At 39.4% G+C, this 24,065-nt stretch overlaps 1 protein-coding gene across 1 annotated transcript in view; it reads right to left on the minus strand.

The window, feature by feature from the left end:
- Positions 1-24,065, minus strand: part of LRRC69 (leucine rich repeat containing 69) — a 79,354-nt gene that overhangs the window by 12,280 nt on the left and 43,009 nt on the right. The window contains exons 6-7 of the mRNA XM_052651585.1: positions 10,458-10,559; positions 1,237-1,416 (exon numbers count right to left, since the gene is read on the minus strand). Coding sequence (XP_052507545.1) covers positions 1,237-1,416; positions 10,458-10,559 — 282 coding nt within the window. The remainder of the gene's footprint in view (positions 1-1,236; positions 1,417-10,457; positions 10,560-24,065) is intronic.

The raw sequence follows: 24,065 nt of genomic DNA on the forward strand, positions 1-24,065 counted from the left end.
CGACTGAGTGACTGAACTGAACTGTATGCACTACTGGTGGAAATGCAAATTTGTACAGCCACTATAGGAAAGAGTATGTAGGTCACTCAAAAAATTAAAAATAGAACAACTATAACATACATCAATTCCACTTTATTACATATCCAGAGAAACTGAAATCGGGATCTCGTAGAGATCTGCGCAGTCGTGTTCATTACAGCATTACTCACAATAGCCAGGATTTAGAAACAACCTATGCATGTCTGTTAACAGATGAATGGATGAAGAAGTTGTGGTGTATATCTATACACCACTGAATGTTATTCAGCCAAGGAAAATAAGGAAATCCTGCCATTCATGACAACTTAGATGGACACTGAGGGAAGTACACTAAGTGAAATAAATCAGACAGAGAAAAAATAAATACTGCACAATAATTTATATGTGGAATATAAAAAAGACAAACAGAGAAATAGTAAAGTGATAGTTATCTGACGTTATGGGTTGGGAGAAATGGGGAGATAGTGGTCAAAGTGTACAAATTTTTAGTTATAAGATTAAGTTACAGGGTCTAATGTACAGCATGGTGATTATGGCTAGTACAATATACATGTATCATGCTTATTATATATATGTATATATATATGCATCACACATATGTATGATATATATTAGTCATATACACATATATTAGAATACATATTACATATGTATCATATGTTTGAGAAGAGTTGACTCATTGGAAAAGACTTTGATGCTGGGAGGGACTGGGGGCAGGAGGAGAAGGGGACGACAGAGGATGAGATGGCTGGATGGCATCACTGACTCAATGGGCGTGAATCTGAGTGAACTCCCGGAGTTGGTGAGGGACAGGGAGGCCTGGCATGCTGCGATTCATGGGGTTGCAAAGAGTCAGACACGACTGAGCAACTGAACTGAACTGAACTGAAGAAAATAGATCTTAAGTGTTCTCACCACAAAAATGAAAAATGATGATATGTGACAGGATGGAGATGTAGGTGATAACTGTGGTGGTAGTCATTTTGCATTTATAAATGTATCAAATTAACATGTTGTACACCTTAAATTTATACTGTTATCTATCAATTATAAATCAATAAAGCTGGTGAAAAACTCATTATATCATCATAGATGTCAATTCTTAGATACAAATGTAGTTTATATTGATCAACTTAAACAAGGACAAAGAATAAGAGGTGGTCTATGTTCATATTCATACAAAAAAACACCATTTACCTTTGATGGAGGAAAAAATTCAACACATTCCAGCCATATGGTTAAAAAGAACTTCCCACATATTGCACACTTTCTTCCCTGAGAGATTATGCTCCTGACCTGTGGGTACCATTTTATGGCTTTCATAAGGAAAGGATTCTTTTCTGCTAGCTGATTCATTATAAATCTTGATGTTATTTCCTAGATTAAAAAAGAATATGGTTCCTCAGATTATTCTCAAAATAACTGTTTTATATTACATTGATTCCCATTTCACTAATTTATATTGTTGGCTTATTCTTCACAGTTTCTGTTAAATTAGTTCTCCTTGGTATATATAATGAATTATATTGTTAATAACTGGCATTGCAAGTTTAGTTTTCAGCATATACAAAAAGCAAGTTACTTCCATTGTAATATTTCTGTCTCTGACATATAGGAATTCAGATTATAATAAATTTACATTATTAAAGTATAGGTTCAAATTTTGTATCTCTCATCACAATAGGCAAGGACTGTACAAATATTTAGACTAGACTCAAAAATTGTAAAGTAAAATTGTAAAGTAAAATTCATTTACTAAGCTCTAAATCCTTACTACTTAAGCTACAGAATCAGTAGAACCTGTATCACCTAGAACCTTATTAGAAATTAAGACTTAGCTGCACTTCAGATCTATTGAGCCAGAATCCACAATTTAACAAAGTTCCCCAGGTATTCTGTATGTATGTTAAAGTTTGAGAGATACTAGACTTAAGTTATCTACTAAACTGAGTACCTGAATTGAACCAAATTAGTAGAGTATTGACTTCTATTAATCAAATCTTTGAATACAGTATGTATTAAATGTATCCACATAAATACATACAGAAAACTACACTTTAGATAATAACTTTATTAAACAATAAAATAGGTGGTAAGGATGGTCACTATGACAACATCACCATTCTAAAATAAAAAATTATAAAATACATAATTATATCTTCACTGCCCAAGCAAACAAAATAAACATTTGATTCACTCCACTAAATGCCCCTCTTGTACCAAGAGCATGAAGTTCTATGTAAATTTTACAAAAACACTGCATGAATTTTTAATAGTGTATAAGATCTTTATCTATGGGCTTCCCTAGTGGCTCAGATGGTAGTCTGTCTGCAATGCAGGAGACCTGGGTTCGATCCCTGGGTTGGGAAGATCCCCTGGAGAAGGAAATGGCAGCCCACTCCAGTATTCTTGCCTGGAAAATCCCATGGACTGCGGAGCCTGGTAGGTTACCGTCCACGGGGTCGCAGAGTCGGACACAACTGAGCAACTTCACTTTCACTTTCAAGACCTTTTTTTGGCCAAAGTGAAAGATTTCTCAGTGGTATTCAAGATAGTCCATGTGGAAATACAAACATACATACATAAATATACATATATAAGCATAACCTTTCACTCAACTATCCCAATTAAAATATTAAAAAATAATAACAAATTCTATAAATCTCTGTCTCCCTGTTCCTTATTACTCTATCCCTCCCACTCAGCAAACATCTGGCAAAGTTGCCTCTGTACAGAAACAGCCCTGAGCATGGGTTCCTTAACTGCCTGATCCTTCAGCAGCATAACCTCCTACATACTTCAGCTTATTCTCTGGGATGGTTACATGATGAAGTCATCCTTTCTGAAAGAACTGCCCTTTAACACTAATATTACAGGACTCCTAAATTCAATGTCTATTATCCCTTCCCTCTAATTAATTACACAGAACATAGCTTGTGATTCTGAATAAAGTGGTGATTTTTGAGGTAAGTTTTAGCTACCAGAATTCAATGGCTAGTTTCACTATAAAGCCACAGAAAATAGAGAAGAATTCAGACCCAAGATAGCAGACAGTAGAAGAATTTGCTGAAATACACGGGACCAATGAACAGGTCCCATGAAAAAGACACTGATGATGGGGAGAGGCTGAAGGCAAAAGGAGAAGGGGGCAGCAAAGGACGAGATGGTTAGATACCATCACCAACTCAATGGACATGAATGTGAGCCAACTCTGGGAGACTGCAGAGGACAGAGGAGCCTGACGTGTTACAGTTCATGGGGTCACAAAAAGTCGGACATGACTTAGCAACTGAACAATAACAATTCACACAGCTGACATTTTCCATTCATGATTTCTGGAACCAATCATGTTTGTTGCACTTGGAATTGTTGCAGAACTCTTCTATTACCCATTATTTATATCTTTCTCCTACTTGCTGCCAATGTGTTGCTTTGGAAGACTAATATATATCATTGAAATATAAAGTTATTACTAGAAGAAACACACACACACACATATATATAATGATACTTTTGGCATGACCAAAACTTTAAATTTTAGGAAATTTGTACCATAAAGACACATGCAATGCAGTTTTTGAGAATATACTACTTAATGATGGCTTGATCTCAGTGTTATTTAAAAGTCAAGAAATCATTTATGGAAAAATAAATTATTCCTTTTGAATAGCTTATATGCTATTCTGTTAGAATATTTGTTAGCTAACTATATGCAGGTCAGAGATTATATCTATGTTTAAACAATCATAGATTAAAATTAGTTTAAGGTGTTTCTTTTAGTTTCCTTGATTTGATTTGGATCATAAAGTTATCTTTACATATATTTATATATAAATATTAAAAACTATAAAACATAAAAATAAATGTGAATCAGAAGTAATGGAGAACTTTGGAACTCTTGTATGATCAGTTGTTACTGAATGATAGGCACTAAAACACAGCATCAAGAGCAAGATACTGAGTCAGTCAGATACATAAATAAGTGCAAATCATGTGGCTCTATGACTTACTAGTGTGACCCTATTTGACAAGTCCTTAAATTCTCTGATCTGGAATACCTCACCTATAAAATAGGAATTTTGTTTCCAACTCTACCATACAGATTTCAGAGAATTAAATGATATAATACAGGTAAAACTCTGTCTAGTATCTGCTGACAGAGTATACTCTGGTTAATATTTTGTTATAATATAATTATCAATATTAAATTTTAGTTCACAAATCTCTGAGATAAGGAAAAGTCTTTAAAAATCTTAACCAAGGAATATCCTGAAACCAGTCCCTATAGTTTTGAAAGTCCAAGTGGTTTAATCAGTCATGTTATAATGGTAACCAAATATCCAGTAGAAATGACTTTTAAGTATAAATACAAAATTATAGTAAATTTGTCATCTTTCTAAGAAAAAATCTTAGAGATACTTTCAAAAACACCCAAATCATTTATATAAGTAAAAATCATTGCTTCTACTAAATAAGCAAAACAAAACTCCCAAATTGTTGTGCTCCTGGGTCCTTAAAGTTTTGAAAATGAGAGGGAAGAACTGTTCTCTCACCCTGCACCTGGGTCCCCGACTCAAGGTAACATTCTTGCTCTCATGGGCTCCCTGTAAGACCCCTGCCACCTTGGGTTAACTGCTTATCCAGTCCCCTCCACAAACCAGAATTTCTTCGAACAAGAGACTACCTTTGTTTCCCTTTTCCCTCACTTCTGGCAGCCCCTTTCTGAGGCAATATTGCAGCATGGAGTCTGGAGGCCAACTGCGTAGAATGGCATCAGCATTTTAAAACTTACTAGACCTGTGAACTTGGACAAGTTATTTAAACCAAGGCTCAATTTATCTATAAAAGAGGAATAATAATGGTGTCTTCTTTCTGAGGGTTAATGGAGGACTGCTGCAATTCATGGGGTCAGACACGACTGAGCGACTGAACAGAACTGAACTGAAATTAGTTCATTTCCATTAAGTGCTTGGAACAATGCCTTGCCCATGGTAAGTATAGTAAGTACTAGTTGTCTATTAGTATTTTTATTATTACTATCAATACTATTTTATTACCACTGTTCTGAAATGTTTGATTCAAGGAGAACAACTAGGGTAGGAGGAATTGAACAAATTTAATACTTCAATTTTAAAATCATTTATAATTAAACATCAAATAAGTTTTTATTCACATAAGAGAGGGAAATAATACTGTTTATGGAAATATAGATTGAGTCTCTGGAAGAGAACTGGAAAAGAGTTAATCAGCCTTGAAGGATGAAAGTCCTTTGGCTAAGTGATTTCATTCACAGGGATAATATGGACATGAGAAGAGGGTCCAAGGTCAGGGGCGGCAGCCAGGAGGAGACACCCCACGTCCAAGGTCAGAGCGGTGGCCGAGAGGAGCTACTCCGCATCCGAGGTCAGTGGTGGCCGGGAGGAGACACCCCACGTCCGGGGTCAGTGCGGCGGCTGGGAGGAGCTACCCCGCGTCCCAGGCCAGTGGCAGCCAGGAGGAGACACTCTGCGTCCGAGGTCAGGGGCAGCCAGGAGAAGCCATCTCGCACCCGAGGCCAGGGGAGGTGACCCTGAGGAGCCACCCTGAGCCCAAGGCCAGGGGCGGCAGCTGGGAGGAGCCACCCACGTCCGAGGCCAGGGTCAGTGGCGGGGAGGAGCAACCCTTGGAGCTGTGGCTGCGCAGGCACAGGAGGGCCTAGAGGAGCCATCCCACGTTGAAGGTCAGGAACGGAGGCAGTAAGGAGATAGCCCTCGATCAAGGTAAGGAGCAGCGGCTGTGCTTTGCTGGAGCAGCCATGAAGAGATATCCCATGCCCAAGGTAAGAGAAACCCAAGTAAGATGGTAGGTGATGCAAGAGGGCATCAGAGGGCAAACACACTGAAACCATACTAACAGAAAACTAGTCAATCTAATCACACTAGGACCATAGCCTTGTCTAACTTAATGAAACCAACCCATGCCTGTGGGGCAACCCAAGATGGGCAGGTCATGATGGACAGGTCTGACAGAATGTGGTCCGCTGCAGAAGGGAATGGCAAGCCACTTCAGTATTCTTGCCTTGAGAACCCCATGAACAGTAGGAAAAGGCAAAATGATATGATACCGAAAGAGGAACTCCCCAGGTCATTAGGTGCTACTGGAGATCAGTGGAGAAATAACTCCAGAAAGAATGAAGGGATGGAGCCAAAGCAAAAATAATACCCAGCTGTGGATGTGACTGCTGATAGAAGTAAGGTCCGATGCTGTAAAGAGCAATATTGCATGGGAACCTGGAACGTCAGGTCCATGAATCAAGGCAAAGTGGAAGTGGTCAAACAAGAGATGGCAAGGGTGAACGTCAACATTCTAGGAATCAGCGAACTAAAATGGACTGGAATGGGTGAATTTAACTCAGATGACCATTATATCTACTACTGCAAGCAAGAATCCCTCAGGAGAAATGGAGTAGCCATCATGGTCAAAAAAAGAGTCCGAAATGCAGTACTTGGATGCAATCTCAAAAACGACAGAATGATCTCTGTTCGTTTCCAAGGCAAACCATTCAATATCACAGTAATCCAAGTCTACGCCTCAACCAGCACGCTGAAGAAACTGAAGTTGAACAGTTTCATGAAGACCTACAAGACCTTTTAGAACTAACACCCAAAAAAGATGTCCTTTTCATTATAGGGGACTGGAATGCAAAAGTAGGAAGTCAAGAAACACCTGGAGTAACAGGCAAATTTGGCCTTGGAATGCAGAATGAAGCAGGGCAAAGACTAATAGAGTTTTGCCAAGGAAATGCACTGGTCATAGCAAACACCCTCTTCCAACAACACAAGAGAAGACTCTACACATGGACATCACCAGATGGTCAACACCGAAATCAGATTGATTATATTCTTTGCAGCCAAAGATGGAGAAGCTCTATACAGTCAACAAAAACAAGACCAGCAGCTGACTGTGGCTCAGATCATGAACTCCTTATTACCAAATTCAGACTCAAATTGAAGAAAGTAGGGAAAACCGCTAGACCATTCAGATATGACCTAAATCAAATCCCTTATGATTATACGGTGGAAGTGAGAAACAGATTTAAGGGCCTAGATCTGATAGATAGAGTGCCTGATGAACTATGGACTGAGGTTTGTGACACTGTACAGGAGACAGGGATGAAGACCATCCCCATGGAAAAGAAATGCAAAAAAGCAAAATAGCTGTCCGGGGAGGCCTTACAAATAGCTGCGAAAAGAAGAGAGGTGAAAAGCAAAGGACAAAAGGAAAGATATAAACATCTGAATGCAGAGTTCCAGAGAATAGCAAGAAGAGATAAGAAAGCCTTCTTCAGTGATCAATGCAAAGAAATAAGATGAAAACAACAGAATGGGAAAGACTAGAGATCTCTTCAAGAAAATTAGAGACACCAAGGGAACATTTCATGCAAAGATGGGCTCGATAAAGGACAGAAATGGTATGGACCTAACAGAAGCAGAAGATATTAAGAAGAGGTGGCAAGAATACACGGAAGAACTGTACAGAAAAGCTCTTCATGACCCAGATAATCATGATGATGTGATCACTAATCTACAGCCAGACATCTTGGAATGTGAAGTCAAGTGGGCCTTAGAAAGCATCACTACGAACAAAGCTAGAGGACGTGATGGAATTCCAGTTGAGCTATTTCAAATCCTGAAAGATGATGCTGTGAAAGTGCTGCACTCAATATGCCAGCAAATTTGGAAAACTTAGCAGTGGCCACAGGACTGGAAAAGGTCAGTTTTCATTCCAATCCCAAAGAAAGGAAATGCCAAAGAATGATCAAACTACCGGACAACTGCACTCATCTCACATGCTAGTAAAGTAATGCTCAAAATTCTCCAAGCCAGGCTTCAGCAATACGTGAACCATGAACTTCCTGATGTTCAAGCTGGTTTTAGAAAAGGCAGAGGAACCAGAGATCAAATTGCCAACATCCACTGGATCATGGAAGAAGCAAGAGAGTTCCAGAAAAACATCTATTTCGGCTTTATTGACTATGCCAAAGCCTTTGACTGTGTAGATCACAATAAACTGTGGAAAATTCTGAGAGAGATGGGAATACCAGACCACCTAACCTGCCTCTTGAGAAATCTGTATGCAGGTCAGGAAGCAACAGTTAGAACTGGACATGGAACAACAGACTGGTTCCAAATAGGAAAAGGAGTACGTCAAGGCTGTATATTGTCACCCTGCTTATTTAACTTACATGCAGAGTACATTATGAGAAACGTTGGACTGGAAGAAACACAAGCTGGAATCAAGATTGCCGGGAGGAATAACAATAACCTCAGATATGCAGATGACACCACCCTTATGGCAGAAAGTGAAGAGGAGCTAAAAGGCCTCTTGATGAAAGTGAAAGAGGAGAGTGAAAAAGTTGGCTTAAAGCTCAACTCAGAAAATGAAGATCATGGCATCTGGTCCCATCACTTCATGGGAAATAGATGGGGAAACAGTGGAAACAGTGTCAGACTTTACTTTTTTGTGCTCCAAACTCACCGCAGATGGTGACTGCAGCCATGAAGTTAAAAGACGTTACTCATTGGAAGAAAAGTTATGACCAACCTAGATAGCATATTCAAAAGCAGAGACATTATTTTGCCGGCTAAGGTCCGTCTAGTCAAGACTATGGTTTTTCCTGTGGTCATGTATGGATGTGAGAGTTGGACTGTGAAGAAGGCTGAGCGCCGAAGAATTGATGCTTTGGAACTGTGGTGTTGGAGAAGACTCTTGAGAGTCCCTTGGACTGCAAGGAGATCCAACCAGTCCATTCTGAAGGAGATCAACCCTGGGATTTCTTTGGAAGGAATGATGCTAAAGCTGAAGCTCCAGTACCTTGGCCACCTCACGCAAAGAGTTGACTCATTGGAAAAGACTCTGATGCTGGGAGGGATTGGGGGCAGGAGGAGAAGGGGACGACCAAGGATGAGATGGCTGGATGGTATCACAGACTCGATGGACGTGAGTCTGAGTGAACTCCGGGAGTTGGTGATGGACAGGGAGGCGTGGCGTGCTGTGATTCATGGGGTCGCAAAGAGTTGGACACGACTGAGCGGCTGAACTGAACTGAATGTTTATAAAGGCCAAAAGTTATAAGATTATTAATATCTAAACAGCCAACAGCAGGAAATTAGTTTAAAATATTCTGGTATAATTGTATACCAGTATATTATTATGTAATCATCAATATAGATGTCATGGACTTATTTTTTACTGACTGGAAAAATATTCACCATATTTTGAGTAAAAAATGAAGTATCTAAATAGTACACAGCTTGAACAAAGTTTTGATATCAAAAACTTCTGGATTTATGAAAAGTTCTAGCAAAATAAATGTTAGAACAGTGATTGTATCTCTGCACACTGGATTTTTGAGTATTTTTATGAATTTTTATTGCCTTTTCTCTGATTTCTCTAAATAAGCTTGTATTACTTTTAAATAATTTTTCAACTGGTGGCTCAGATGGTAAAGAATCCGCCTGCAATGCAGGAGACCCTGGTTCAATTCCTGGGTTGGAAAGATCCTCTGGAGAAGGAAATACCAATACACTCCAGTACTCTTGCCTAGAGAATTTCATGGACAGCGGAGCTTGGTGGGCTACAGTCCACAGTATCGCAAAGAGTTGAACACAACTGAGTGACTGACACACATGGCATTATAACTAATATGTTCTTCCTCGCTCATCTGTATTTTCTAGTTTTCTGTATTAAACATATATTACTTGTTCAATAAGGGGAAAATGTTATTTTTAAAAAAAAACTAAACCATTATTGTTTCCTGTAGTCAAGAAACTTGAACCATTCCCAATACTTGAACGTTTTAAGACAATTCTGCATGTTCAGCTAAAAGGACCTGAGAAATCCACATTCACAATAGAGACTCATACTCAAATGTGGTAAAATCTGCAGTCTTCGATGTGTCTATCACCAAAAGACATACACAGCCAGTCCTCTAGTATACTTCCCTATTCCTTCTTTTAATATCACCAACTTCTTTGACTAAAGGGAACACAATTTCTGGATCTTATTCTTTCATCCCCTAGGAATGGGGATAAATGACAAGGGGATGGAAGAGGCAAAAGACCCCAGTAAGAACAAATCAAATATATCTTTAGATAATACTGAAAAAATACATGGACGCTAAAGCGAACACAAATTCCTCTCTTTTGATCCAACAAAATGTTTAAAACGTCTCTGAATGTGGTCACTCTGGAAATCAGATAGGATCACATTGGATTCTGCATCAAGTCAAAAAGATTATGACTAGGGTCCACAATGCCAATGGATTATGGTTGTATTAATCATTTGCTGGCTTGGTAAGAATGCTTTAGAAGAAAACTCTTTAAAACTTAAATCATGGCTGTAGCTCGAAGACCTGTGTGAATGACATAAGGCTTCACCTGTAAACTCCAGACGTCCTCCTGTTTTATAGCACTAACTGGCCACTTCAGGAACAGTGGGTTTCCCTCACAGTAGAACTCCTTCAGCTTCAAATCTTGAAACTTTCAAAAACAAAATAAAAAACTTCATTACACAACAAAATAAACCTTACTTCGGAGCCTCCATCGTCAACAAAACTAGACTTTTTAAAAAATCTACTTTAAAATTTAAAATAATTAAATATTTACCAATATTTTTAAAAAATATTACTTTATTTAAAATCCATATTCCACATTAGGATTTTAACAGCATGGCATACTCAAGTTATTAGAAGCATAACCATGTTAGCAAGGATGGCAATGACTTTAAAGGTCATTGGTGGCATCCCCCAAACTAGACAGCTGAGAAAGCTTGTTCAGGATCATAGACCTGGTTATTAATGAAATAAGGGTTAATTAATCAAATGCTGGGTACAGTCTGCAACTGGTATGTTTGTTAGGAACCAAGTATGATGAAAAATCCCTGGAGGTATGCATAGCAACCCACTCCAGTATTCTTGCCTGAAGAATCCTCATGGACAGGGAAGCCTGGAGGGCTACAGTCCATAAGATTGCACAGAGTTGGACCCAACTGAAGCAACTTAGCACGCACTCATGCATGATGAAAAATAACACTCTAATACACACCATCATCTAGGTATCACATACTGTCTTATGATTCATTTATTTATGATCAGGGAGGGAGGAAGGTAAGGGGAATAGAGAAATATCAAAACAGTTGATTTACCTGTTGTGCACAATGAAAATTTTAAAAAAAGGAATTCTCTTATATTAATATTATGCTTTGACTCCCAAGAACTTATGTGGTTTTTAAAATTAAACTAATTTAGGGATTTACTTTTCCGAGACTGTGAGATAGGGAAAATAATACCTGCCTTCAGTGGTGTGCAGATAAAATGGTTCTTTGGAAAGGAAAAAGAAGCTCTGATTTGTGGCATGTTTCGATTCGAAGGTGTCAATTTTCCTACAATGGCTGATTCCAGCCACTGAACAGAGTTGGGAAGAGATGTGGAAAACTGACTCTTCTGAGCCAGGACCAGTGCCATTACACCACTGCACTTCACACTTATGAAAGAATTAGAGATACTTCCTTGATTTCAGCCCAGGGTTTAAAAAAATAATTGATTTTAATACATCTCTCCAGGGCAGCATGTCATCAGGTCTCAAAAGTCTCATGAAATTTCTACAACATAGACAAGATTTTAAAATGAAATACAGGGTTCAAGACCCCACTGGAATCACCTTTAGACATTCTGTCTTTCTTAATTTAGTTTCCTCTGGTATCCATCAAGAAGGAGAACCCAGAGAGTTGAATCCAATGGTAGCCCCTGGTAAGTGCTGGGTGTGCTAAAATGAAAAGAGCACTTCTTGTGCTTAATGGAATCACCCTTTCTTCCTTCTGGTCCTGGAAAATAACATTCTATTATTTATACTTAAACTCAGTCTTTTTATAAAAAACTGATACAAACGAGTATCTTGGGATATGCAAAAGCATTAACAGATGTGAACCTCATTTCAAAGCTGACCATGGTCCAAAGAGCATATATTTTTCTTTAGGGATCATTTTTTTCTTCCTTCAAACCCTGTCATTATTCTTCCATTGAACATGGTAATGAGTTATCCAGCTTGCTAACTTACTACACATAATATATCAGAAAGAAATTAATGAAAGGAAAATAATTAATAATGAAAGTCATTAACATATGTTTTGTAGCAGGTAAATTTCAGCAACCTGAAGTCACACAACGTCTCAGTGTCCGCTCTGAATATTCCCAGAGCAGCATTCTTTAATAGCCTGTTTCTACATGCACTATGGGGCTTCCTGTCAGTGCAAGCACGCTGTCACCTCAGTAGTGCCTGACTCTGTCTGACCCTATGGACTGCAGTCTGTCAGCTCCTCTGTCGATGGGACTCTCCACGCAAGAATAAGTTGCCTTGCCCTCCTCCGGGATATCTTCCTGACTCAGGGATCAAACCTGTGTCTCTTATGTCTACCTGCATCAGAAAGCAGGTTTTTTACCAAGAGCGCCAGCTCAGAAGCCCTTCCTGTCAGTCTAACTTTTTAATACAACAATATACTTTGCTAGTGTCATCACTCCAATAGCATAATCTCTCCTGCTAATAAAATACTGTTATAGCTGTTCAGAGGTTCTTTGCATAGGCCTGCTTGAACAAACACTGTCATGACTTTAATCTCAAATGGAACAATTTTGTCCCTCCCCTCCCCCTTCAAGGGTCTACAGATATTTTTCATTGTTACAAGTGGGGGAGGGGCAGTATTACTGGCATCTATTTAGTAAATATTAGGGATGCTGAGAAACATCCTATAATATATACAGCAGCCCCCGTAACAAAGAATTATCAGGCCCAAAGTGGTGCTGAAGTTGAGAAAACCCTGGTTTAGAGGTACAAGGTCATAAACATTCACTGACCCTCTTATCTAGAAAGGGTATTTGCAGCTGGAGGAAAATGAAGGTTCAAATGAGGGGTTTTATTTTTTTAACATAAAGACGACTTGATCATGTAGAAGTACCAACATGGAGAGATTAATTTAGAGGAGAAAGAATAATTGAAAGAGTAATGCTCAGGTGAAGGACACAGAAAGACCTTTGAATATTAACATTTTTGAATTATCCTGTTCTCTATGGCTAGAAGAAAAGATGCAGACATGAATAAGTTTGAAGGTGTGGAACTGGATGTGAAGGAGTCAGACGTGATCCTTTCAATTTTGCCTTTGAAATAGAGAATAAGACCATCTGCTAACTGAGTTATGAAGTTGTTAGCAAGTTGCTAATGTGGGAAAAGTATGGAACAGTATGGGATATGCTATAGGTTTTAGAAAAGGAACCTGGCATGGTACAAGCAAAAATATTATACAGGGGTGTTGAGGGACCCACTGAATCCACACATTTGGAGCAGTCCCTGCCCATAGACTGTGTGCTCCTGTGGCACCCAGCAGTCCAGATGCACTAAGAATCTGCAGAAGGATATACCAGAAAGCAGGGAATGAGCACATACGTACTAAAGCATAAGTGAACTGGACTGGGTTCTTTGACGTTTGGACCAGATAGAAAAAGAAATAACAATACAAAGTTTTGAGGGACTGAAAGTAAAAGGCAGTGTGGAGGGACATGAAGTCTCAGTGATCTCAAAGGAAAGATACTGCGATAAAGCAACAAGAGAACTTGAGCATGGAATAAAACAGAGGTCAAACTGCCAAACTGGACTCTTAATTCTTCACACTGAGAGCAGCTGAACAGACGTGATGTGATGGTAAAGCGAAGACCTGAAAAGAGCATCAAAGTCAAGGAATCAAGGGACTTTGAGCCTAAGTTGACTGTGTTGACCACATTTATAAGACTTGAGTAATATTTATTCTCAAATATTTGGCTGTCTCCTGGACATCTCCAGATGGGAGTCCCACAGTCACCATAAATTCTAACATTCAAGAATTGAATCCATTTCTCCCATATTTTCTTCATTCCTTTTCCTTATTACCCACATCAAATCTTCTGTCATCAACCTCCTGTTCTATCAATTCTACCTTCTTAAAACTTCCGGAATTTATCCTTTCTTTTCATCCCCCATCCCACCCACCTCCTCAGCACCTCTGCACCATCCTTCTTCCTGCTCCCTGCCCCAGCCACTAATCTCTCTGGTTTGATTGAGGCCTTCATCTTATATGAACTACTGCAACAGTTCATATATTGCAAACTTTTGCTCCCAAAGCAGTCTTTTAAAATGAGAACTTCTTCATAATACATCCTTGCTTAAAATTATCAAGGTTCCCTTATATCCATAGGATAAATTCAAAAGTCCTAGTATATCATATTTGGTTCTCCTTGGCCTGTTTTAACAACCATATATCCTGGTAGGCTCTATTGTTACCCTTATAAAACTGCCATCCTGTAGAACTTAGGGTCTCAGAAGAGGCCAGTGTCTTATAATTATCACTTGTGTTATGCCCACTACTCAACACACTCCTGGATATTCACTTCATGACTAAAATATCACCCCTGTAAGCTTTTTTACCTTCCTTGTGACTCAGATGGTAAAGAATCTGCTTGCAAGGTGGGAGACCCGGGTTCGATCCCTGGGTCGGGAAGATCCCCTGGAGAAGGGAATGGCAACCCACTCTAGTATTCTTGCCAAGAGAGTCCCATGGATAGAGGAGCCTGATGGGCTACAGTTCATGGGGTTGCAAACAGTCAGACACGACTGAGCTACTAACATTTCCACTTTCAGTTTTTGCAACTACTACCAAATATTCCCATATCTCCTTAGGCCTTGTATGTAAATTAATCATATAAGTCATATATGAATCATGCAAAGTCGCTTTTGTCATGTCTGACTCTTTGCGACCCCATGGACTGTAGCCCACCGGGCTTCTCTATCCATCAGATTCTCCAGACAAGAATATTGGAGTGGGTTGCCATTTCCTTCTCCAGGGGATCTTCCTGACCAGGGGATCGAACCTGGGTCCCCTGCATTATAGGCAGACGCTTTTACCGTCGGCCACCAGGGAAGTCCAAATTAATCATACCACCTGTAAATACTATGAGGCAATCACTGTTGAAAAGTCTGTCTTCATTTATCAGGTTTTGGTCTTTTTAAGAGCTGCATCTAGAGCTCTTAAATTACTTTACTCTTAAATTAACTTATTATTTAATGTAAGTTCTAAATAGCACCTAGTACACAGTTGAGGCCCAATAAATAATCAATCACATACAGCTCTCCCTGGATACTCAAGATTTGCAAAGGCCTCCTTCTCTAGACTTGTTCAATTGTTACAAGCGTTTCTGAAAAGCCCCAGGCCTATGGACAATGTGTAAGTTCTGCAAGCCCTTTTTTTGCTTCAGACCAGTCTTAAGTAATGGGGGAGATCAGAACGGGGCTAATTTAGGAAGAAATTTGTTAGTGTAAATGAGGAGAATGGAGGCTGAAATTTCATATGAACTCAAAAACAGAACTGATAAGTAAGTGATGGCAAATAACCACATACCCTTTAGACCATCTCAAAGCTCACAGGGTTGCCCTTTAGCAAATTGGAAATGATATATATGCTAACAGTTATTTGTGACAAGAGTTAAGATTTTAAGTATTGGGACTATGTCATCCAAAAATATGTGAAATGGGAGCAAGTATGTATATATAATTTCCTCAGAATTATTTAAAATTTTAAAACCTTCCTATATATTAAACAATGTATGACAAGTCACATTACACATGTAATATTCAGGTACTCTGCCTTATCACTGTCTATGTATAGAGATCACCCCTACCATCAGCTTTCCCTGTCTCTGCACCAAAGTAAATAAGTGCTATTTGCAGTTACACCTTAGGGTATGCAAGAATCACAATAAACTCTTCACCGACTTCCAATATGGTAGTTGGTGGTTGCCAGAAATTCTCCTCTAGTCAACATGCTAGTCAATACAATTCCATGTTTTCTTTGCTGGCTCATCTTTTTTGCCCAACCATGAAATAGTTCTCCCCTAAGCCTAGCACATTCTCTTCTCACTTATTTTTTCCCTAGGCAATCTGAACCATATACATGACTTCAGTGAAACCTTTATGCATATGACTCAGGTTCCACACCCTACAGCCAACTGCCAACTCAAAATCTTCACTTGGATATCATAAATATATGTTAAATTCACTCTATCCAAGACTGAACTCAGGATCTGCCCTCCTGAAGTTGGTATTTTTCCAGTGTCTTCTATCTTACTCTATAGAAAGCTCACTAGCTCATCACCATTTCTAAATTTACCTCTTAAATATCTCTTGAATTTGTTCAGATATTTCTATCCCAATTGTCACCACCTTAGACCAACTTACTATCATTTACTTCACTTCAGCAAAAGTCTACCAGATGCCCACCCAGTTCCCTTTGTCAACCCTTCCGATGTGTACTCTACACTTCATAAATATGATTTTTTCAAAATATAGTTCTGATTATGTCACCCCCCTTCCTAAAACCCTTTAGACTTGCATTGCTCTTCAAATAAAGATCAAAATCCTCAGCATACTCTACATTCCTTGGTCATGGCCCCCTTCTATTCCTTCCAGTTCCCCGAATATCCAAGGTCCCTCCCATGCCAGGGCCTTTCCACATGCCACTCACTTTGCCTGGAAAGCATCTTTCCCCTTCATCTAATTGATTCCCAGCATTCTTCAGACAAGTTTTGTCACCTCTTCTAAGAAGTCTTCCCCTACCTACTTTTTAATCATTTTCTTTTTCTCCTTCTCAGGCCAGTGGTCCTTTCTTTTAGTGTAGTGATATCAGTTTGCAATTATACATTCATAATGATAATTATTGATTAATCTGTTCTCCTCCCTATAGTACAGCACTGGAAAGAACAGAGATCCTGTCTTGTTTCCTCACCGTTATATGCCCAGTTCTTAGTACAGGGCTTAGTATGTAATATAAAATGTCATAGAAAGAGAAGATAGAATCAGAAATCAAATTGCCTTGTTTGAATTTGAGGTCCTTTAAGCATACCAGCAAACATCCTCTTCCAACAACACAAGAGGCGACTCTATACATGGACATCACCAGATGGTCAGATTGATTATATTCTTTGAAGCTGAAGATGGAGAAGCTCTATACAGTCATAAAAAACAAGACTAGGAGCTGTCACATCATTTACATAAAACCATAGAGCCCACAAGTGGTTTTCAATAGGTAAGTGTTGGCTTGTGTCCCACTTTTTAAAGGCCACTGAATCTTGTTTTAAATGTATATCTCCTAATAAATATTGGAGAAGGAAATGGCAACCCACTCCAATATTCTTGCATGGACAGAGGAGCCTGGTGGGCTATACACCCCATGAGGTCGCAAAGAGTCGGACATGACTGAGCAACTAACACACACACACACACACACACACACACACACACCCCTAATAAATTGAACCACTGACAACCAAAGAAAAATACACTATTTTCAAATTAAGGTCAAATTTTAGAGAGGCTATAACAAGCTGTGAGAATAGGGTACAGCATTTCCTAACATTCAGCCTAGAAAGAAGATAAACTATAGATACTGAACAGGAAAAAAGTGGATCTCTAACATTGCTATTCAATAGAGGCAGAAAAGCAAGGAAGATGGAGGTAGATAACTGGAATGTCTCATGGCTATTTGAGCAAAGTGGAATACTCAAAATACTTCAAAACAAATCATTAGAATATGGAGATATTTGGAGATGTCCTTGTCTATAGCTTTATGAACATTTCCCTGAGTATCATTTTTCACTTTTAGGTTATTTTTAATCATCTTGCAAGAGAGTTTCAAAAGTTTTGATAGAACTTTTGGTACTAGTCTGACATCATAATTTCATTTTTCCAAGTTCCTTTCACAAAACTGTACAAAAGTCACCACTCAAGGACATTTTTGGTCATGGACATGTTGAAACTATATAGAACAATTTTCTAAGTGTACAATCAATTTCACAAAAATACTTGTCTTAATCCAAAGCTGAATGACCTCCATGTGTGTATGTGAACATATCTGTAAATAACTGCTCATACATGGGTATAATTTTACTGAAGGCAAGTGAGTTTATTTGGAAATTATAAGAATCATTCAAATATAAAATGGCTATCATCACTTCACTTTGGATGAAGCACAAAAAAAGTAAAACAACAAAAGGCACTGGGAACATTTGTGAAATATTTAGGCTTTATAAATTAGACAAATAAGAAGCCAAGAGTGACACTAAACCAGGATCTATCTACTAGATATCAAGCAAGGGTCTGGAATCAAGGGAATATAAGATATGCTTTCACTGGAATAGATTAAAATCAATCAGCATTGCATTTTTAGAGCAATGCAAAACAAAACTACAATAATGTATCACCTCACACTGGTCAGAATGGTATCATTAGAATGTGTGCTGCTGCTGCTGCTGCTGCTAAGTTGCTTCAGTCGTGTCCAACTCTGTGCGACCCCACAGACGACAGCCCACCAGGCTCCCCCGTCCCTGGGATTCTCTAGGCAAGAATACTGGAGTGGGTTGCCATTTCCTTCTCCAATGCATGAAAGTGAAAAGTCAAAGTGAAGTTGCTCAATCATGTCTGACTCTTCACGACCCCATGGACTGCAGCCTACCAGGCTCCTCCGTCCATGGGATTTTCCAGGCAAGAGTACTGGAGTGGGGTGCCATTGCCTTCTCCATTAGAATGTCTACAAAGAACAAATACTGGAGAGGGTGTGGAGAAAAGGGAATCCTCCTATGCTATTGGTGGGAATGTCAACGGATGCAACAGTGTGGAAGTTCCTCAGAAAACTAAAAATAGAATGACCATATGATCCAGCAATCCTATTTTTGGCATACACCCAGACAAAACTGTAATTCAGAAAAAAACCCATGCACCCCCGTGTTCACAGTGGCACTGTTCACAATAGCCAAGCCATGGGAACAACCTAAACGTCCACGGACAGATGCATGCATAAAGATGTAGCACATATACACAATGGAGTCCTATTCAGTCATTAAAAGGAATGCAATGCTGCCATTTGCAGCAACATGGATGCTAGAGATTATCATAATGAGTAAAGTAAGTCAGAAAGGGGAAAAAAATATCATGTGACATCACTTATACGTGCAATCTAAAATATGGCACAAATGAACCTATCTACTAAAACAGAAACAGACTCACAGACATAGAGAACATACCTGCGGTTGCAAGGGGGAAAAAGGTTGGGCAAGGGAAGGACTAGGAATGTGGAATTAGCAGCTGTAAACGATCATTATATTGCTATTATTATATATTGTTATTTTTTTATTTGTATATGTAGGATGGACAAACAACAAGAGCCTACTGAATAGCACACGGAACCATATTTGATATCCTCTGATAAGCCACAATGGAAAAGAATATAAAAGAAGAATGTCCATATATTTATAACTGAGTCACTCTGCAGCAGAGATTGGCACAATACTGTAAACCAACTACACTTCAATAAAAAATATACACATATAAACAGAGCTATAAACAGAGAAATAATTTTAAATTAAAAGTATTCAAGGAAATAAATGACATCAAGATAAGTAGTAGGTGACCAGTTGTATAAAGCATCTAAGAAAAGGGAATTCAGTTAACAATGGATTCAGAGGGATCTCATGTGACAATCAGAAACCAAGTGAGTCAGGAGGAAGGGGGGAAAGGATGAGACAGAAATAAACAGAGAATCAAAGGTGAGGATCTAGGGAAAGAAGGAACTCTTTCAGGGAGACAGCTGATTAGTACTGTTTTGTTGATTAACCAAGGTAGGCCAGAGAATGTCAATGGATCTGTAGAGGAAAATAACCCAAAACATTGTGCTGCTAACACAGTATTTACCCTTGCACACAGAACTGTGGTTACCCTACAAATTGCACATTAGAATCATTCAGGTGTTCTCGTAGCTTTGAAAGACATCCCTACATTTGGTATAGTTTCAGCAGCAGATAGCTCAGACCAAACTTTAAAATGAAAAGAAAATAACATTTAATATCCAGCATGTGCCAAGCATTAGTAAAGGATTTATATACATTATCTAATTTAATTATTCATTCATTCTATATGTGCTACGCATCAGCTATTGTGTCACTTACCGAACAATGTTATGATACAAGCGTTTATTAATATCTTTGTTTAAAATCACATGCTAAAAACCTCTCCATTGCTTAGATTGGCTGACGAATACATGTTTAAGAGATTACATCACTTCTGGTTGAAGATGGGCAGAGTAGAAGGACAGGCACTCATCTCCTCCTGAAAGGGCACCAAAATCGCAAGTAGCTTTTGAACAACCATCAACAGGAGGATGCTGAAATCCACCAAAAAAAGGTATCCCACATCCAAAGACAAAGAAGAAGCAACAATGAGATGGTAAGAGGGGTGCAAACACGATAAAATCAAATCCCATACCTGCTGGGTTGGTAACCCACTATCTGGAGAACAATAAATACCAAAGAAGTTCTCCCACTGCTGTGAAGGTTCCGAGTCTCATGTCAGACTTCCCAGCCTGGGGATCCAGCCAAGAGACTGGGAATCCCCAGGGAATCTGACCTTCAAGGCCCATGGAATTTGATTACAGGACGTCCACAGGACAAGGGGAAACAGACTCCACTCTTGGAGGGGGCAAATGAAATCTTGTGTGCACTAAGACCCAGGGGAAAGGAGTCATGACCCTACAGGAGACTGAACCAGTCCTACCTGCTAGTGTTGGAGGGTCTCCTGTGGAGGTGTGGGTCAGCAGGGGCTCGCTGTGGGGATGAGGGCACTGGCAGCAGCAGGCCTAGAAGGGGCCCCTTGCCATAAGTCCTCTTGGAGGTCACCATTAACCCTACCAGAGAGCCAGTAGACCCCAGGGCTGGGTTGTCTCTAACAGAGGCAAACAACTAACAGAGAGTGAGTGCAACCACACCCATCAGCTGAGAATTGGATTAAAGTTTTACTCAGCAGGCTCTGCCCACCAGAGTAAGACTCAGTTTTTCCCACCAACAGTCCCTTCCATCAGGAAGCTTATACAAGTCTCTTAGCTTCATCGATCAGAAGGCAGATAGAAGAAGCAAGAACCACAATCCCTCAGCGGCGAGAACCAAAACCACATTACAGAAAGTTAACCAGAATGAAAAAGTAGAGGGTTTTGTCCCAGATGAAAGGACAAGATAAAACCCCAGAAAACAAATGAATGAAATGGAGATAGACAACTTTCCAGAAAAATAATTCAGAAAAATGACAGCGAAGATGATCCAGAATCTCAGAAAAAGAATGGAGGCAAAGATTGAGAAGATACAAGAAATGTTCACCAAAGACCTAGAACTAAAGAACACACAAACACAGATGAACAATACACGAGAAGGAATCAATAGCAGAATAACTGATGCAGAAGAACAGATACGTACCTGGAGGACAGAACGGTGGAAATCACTGCCACGGAACAGAATATAGAAAGAAGAATGAAAAAAATGAAGACTGCCTCAGAGAACTCTGGGACAACATTATAAATACCAACATTCACATTATAGGGGTCCCAAAAGAGAGAGAGAGAGGACTTGAGAAAATATTTGAAGAAATAATAGCTAAAAACTTTCCTAACATGGGAAAACAGTCAACCAAGTCCAGGAAGCACAGAAAGTCCCAGGCAGGATAAACCCAAGGAGGAACGCACCAAGACACATAGTAATCAAAATGATGAAAATTAAAGACAAAGATAAAATATAAAAAACAACAAGGACAAAAGGACAAATACCATACAAATGAACTCCCATAAGATTATCAGTGGACTTTTCAACAGAAACTAGAAGCCAAAAGGGAATGGCATGATATACTTAAAGTGATGAAAAGGAAGAACTTCCTACCAAGAATACTCTACCCAGCAAGACTCTCATTCAGATTTGATGGAGAAATCAGAAGCTTTCCAGACAAGCAAAAGTTAAGAGAATTCAGCACCACCAAAATGAGCTTTGCAACAAATACTAAAGGAACTTCTCGAAGCACAAAACACAAGAGAAGGAAAAGACCTACACAAAATAAACCCAGAACAATTAAGAAAATGGTAATAGGACCATACTGTTGTTCAGTCACTAAGTCATGTCTGACTCTGTATGACCCCACGGACTGCAGGATGCCAGGCTTCCCTATCCCTCACCATCTCCCAGAGCTTGTACAAACGCATGTTCATTGAGTCAGTGTACCATCCTACTATATTATCCTCTGTCACCCTCTTCTCAGTCTCTCCCAGCATCAGGGTCGTTTCCAATATGTCGGCTCTTCACATCAGGTGGCCAAAGTATTGGAGCTTCAGCTTCAGCATCAGTCCCTCCAATGAATATTCAGGGCTGACTTCCTTTAGGATTGACTGGTTTGATCTCCTTGCTGTCCAAGCAACTCTCAAGAGTCTTCTCCAGCACCACCATTCAAAAGCATCAATTCTTCGGAACTCAGCCTTCTTTATGATCCAACTCTCAAATCCATACATGACTACTGGAAAAACCATAGCTTTGACTATACAGACCTTTGTCGGCAAAGTGATGTCTCTGCTTTTTAATATGCTGTCTAGGTTTATCATAGTTTTTCTTCCAAGGAACAAGTGTCTTTTAATTTCATGGCTGTAGTCATCAACCACAATGATATTGGAGACCAAGAAAATAGTCTGTCTCTGTTGCTATTTTTCCCCATCTATGGTGGCTCAGAGGTTAAAGCATCTGCCTCCAATGCGGGAGACCCGGGTTTGATCCCTGGGTCGGGAAGATCCCCTGGAGAAGGAATGGTAACCCACTCCAGTATTCTTGCCTAGAGAATCCCATGGACAGAGAAGCTTGGTAGGCTACAGTCCACCGGGTCGCAAAGAGTCAGACACGACTGAGCGACTTCACTTTCACTTTCACTTTCATTTGCCATTAAGTGATGGGAATGGATACCATGGTCTTCGTTTTTTGAATGTTGAGTCTTTAGCCAGCTTTTTCACTCTCCTCTTTCACTTTCATCAAGAGGCTCTTTAGTTCCTCTTCACTTTCTGCCATAAGGGTCGTGTCATCTGCATATCTGAGGTTAATGATATTTCCCCCGGCAATCTTGATTCCAGCCTGAGCTTCACCCAGCTTCATCCAGCTTCATCCAGAATTTCACATGATGTACTCTGCATATAGTTAAAATAAACAGAGTGACAATACACAGCCTGGACATACTTTCTCAATTTTAACCAGTCCTTTGTTCCATGTCCTGTTCTAACTGTTGCTTCTTGACCTGCACACAGGTTTCACAGAAGGCCTGTGAAGTGGTGTGGTATTCCCATACCTTTAAAAATTTTCCCCTGTTTATTGTGATCCACACAAAGGCTTTATTATAATCAATGAAGCAGAGGCAGATGTTTTTCTGGAACTCCCTTGCTTTTTCTATGATCCAACAGATACTGGCGACTTGATCTCAGGTTCCTCTGCCTTTTCTAAATCCAGCTAGTATATCTGGAAGTTTTTGGTTCACGTACTGTTGAAGCCTAGATTGAAGGATTTTGAGCATTACTTTGCTAGCGTGTGAAATGAGCTCAATTGTATGGTAGTTTGAACATTCTTTGGCATTATCCTTCTTTGCAATTGGAAAGAAAACTAAACTTTTCCAGTCTTATGGCCACTGCTGAGTTTTTAAACTAGCTGGCATACTGAGTGCAGCACTTTAATAGCATCTTTTAAGATTTGAAATAGCTCCACTGGAATCCCATCACCTCCACTAGCTTTGTTCATAGTAATGCTTCTTAAGGTCCACTGGACTTCACACTCCAGGATGTCTGGCTCTAGGTGAGTGACTACACGATTGTGGTTATCTGGGTCATTAAGACCTTTTTTACAGTTGTTCTGTATATTCCTGCCACCTCTTTTTAATCTCTTCTGCTTCTGTTAGGCCCATGCCATTTCTGTCTTTTATTGTGCCCATTTTTGTATGAACTCTTCCCCTGATATCTCTAATTTTCTAGTCTTTCACATTCTACTGTTTTCCTCTATTTCTTTGCATTAGTCACCTAAGGCTTTCTTATCTCGCCTTGCTATTCTTTGGAACTCTGCATTCAGTTGAGTATATCTT

Source organism: Budorcas taxicolor, chromosome 14 (assembly GCF_023091745.1).
Source record: "Budorcas taxicolor isolate Tak-1 chromosome 14, Takin1.1, whole genome shotgun sequence".
NCBI classification, from domain to species: domain Eukaryota; kingdom Metazoa; phylum Chordata; class Mammalia; order Artiodactyla; family Bovidae; genus Budorcas; species Budorcas taxicolor.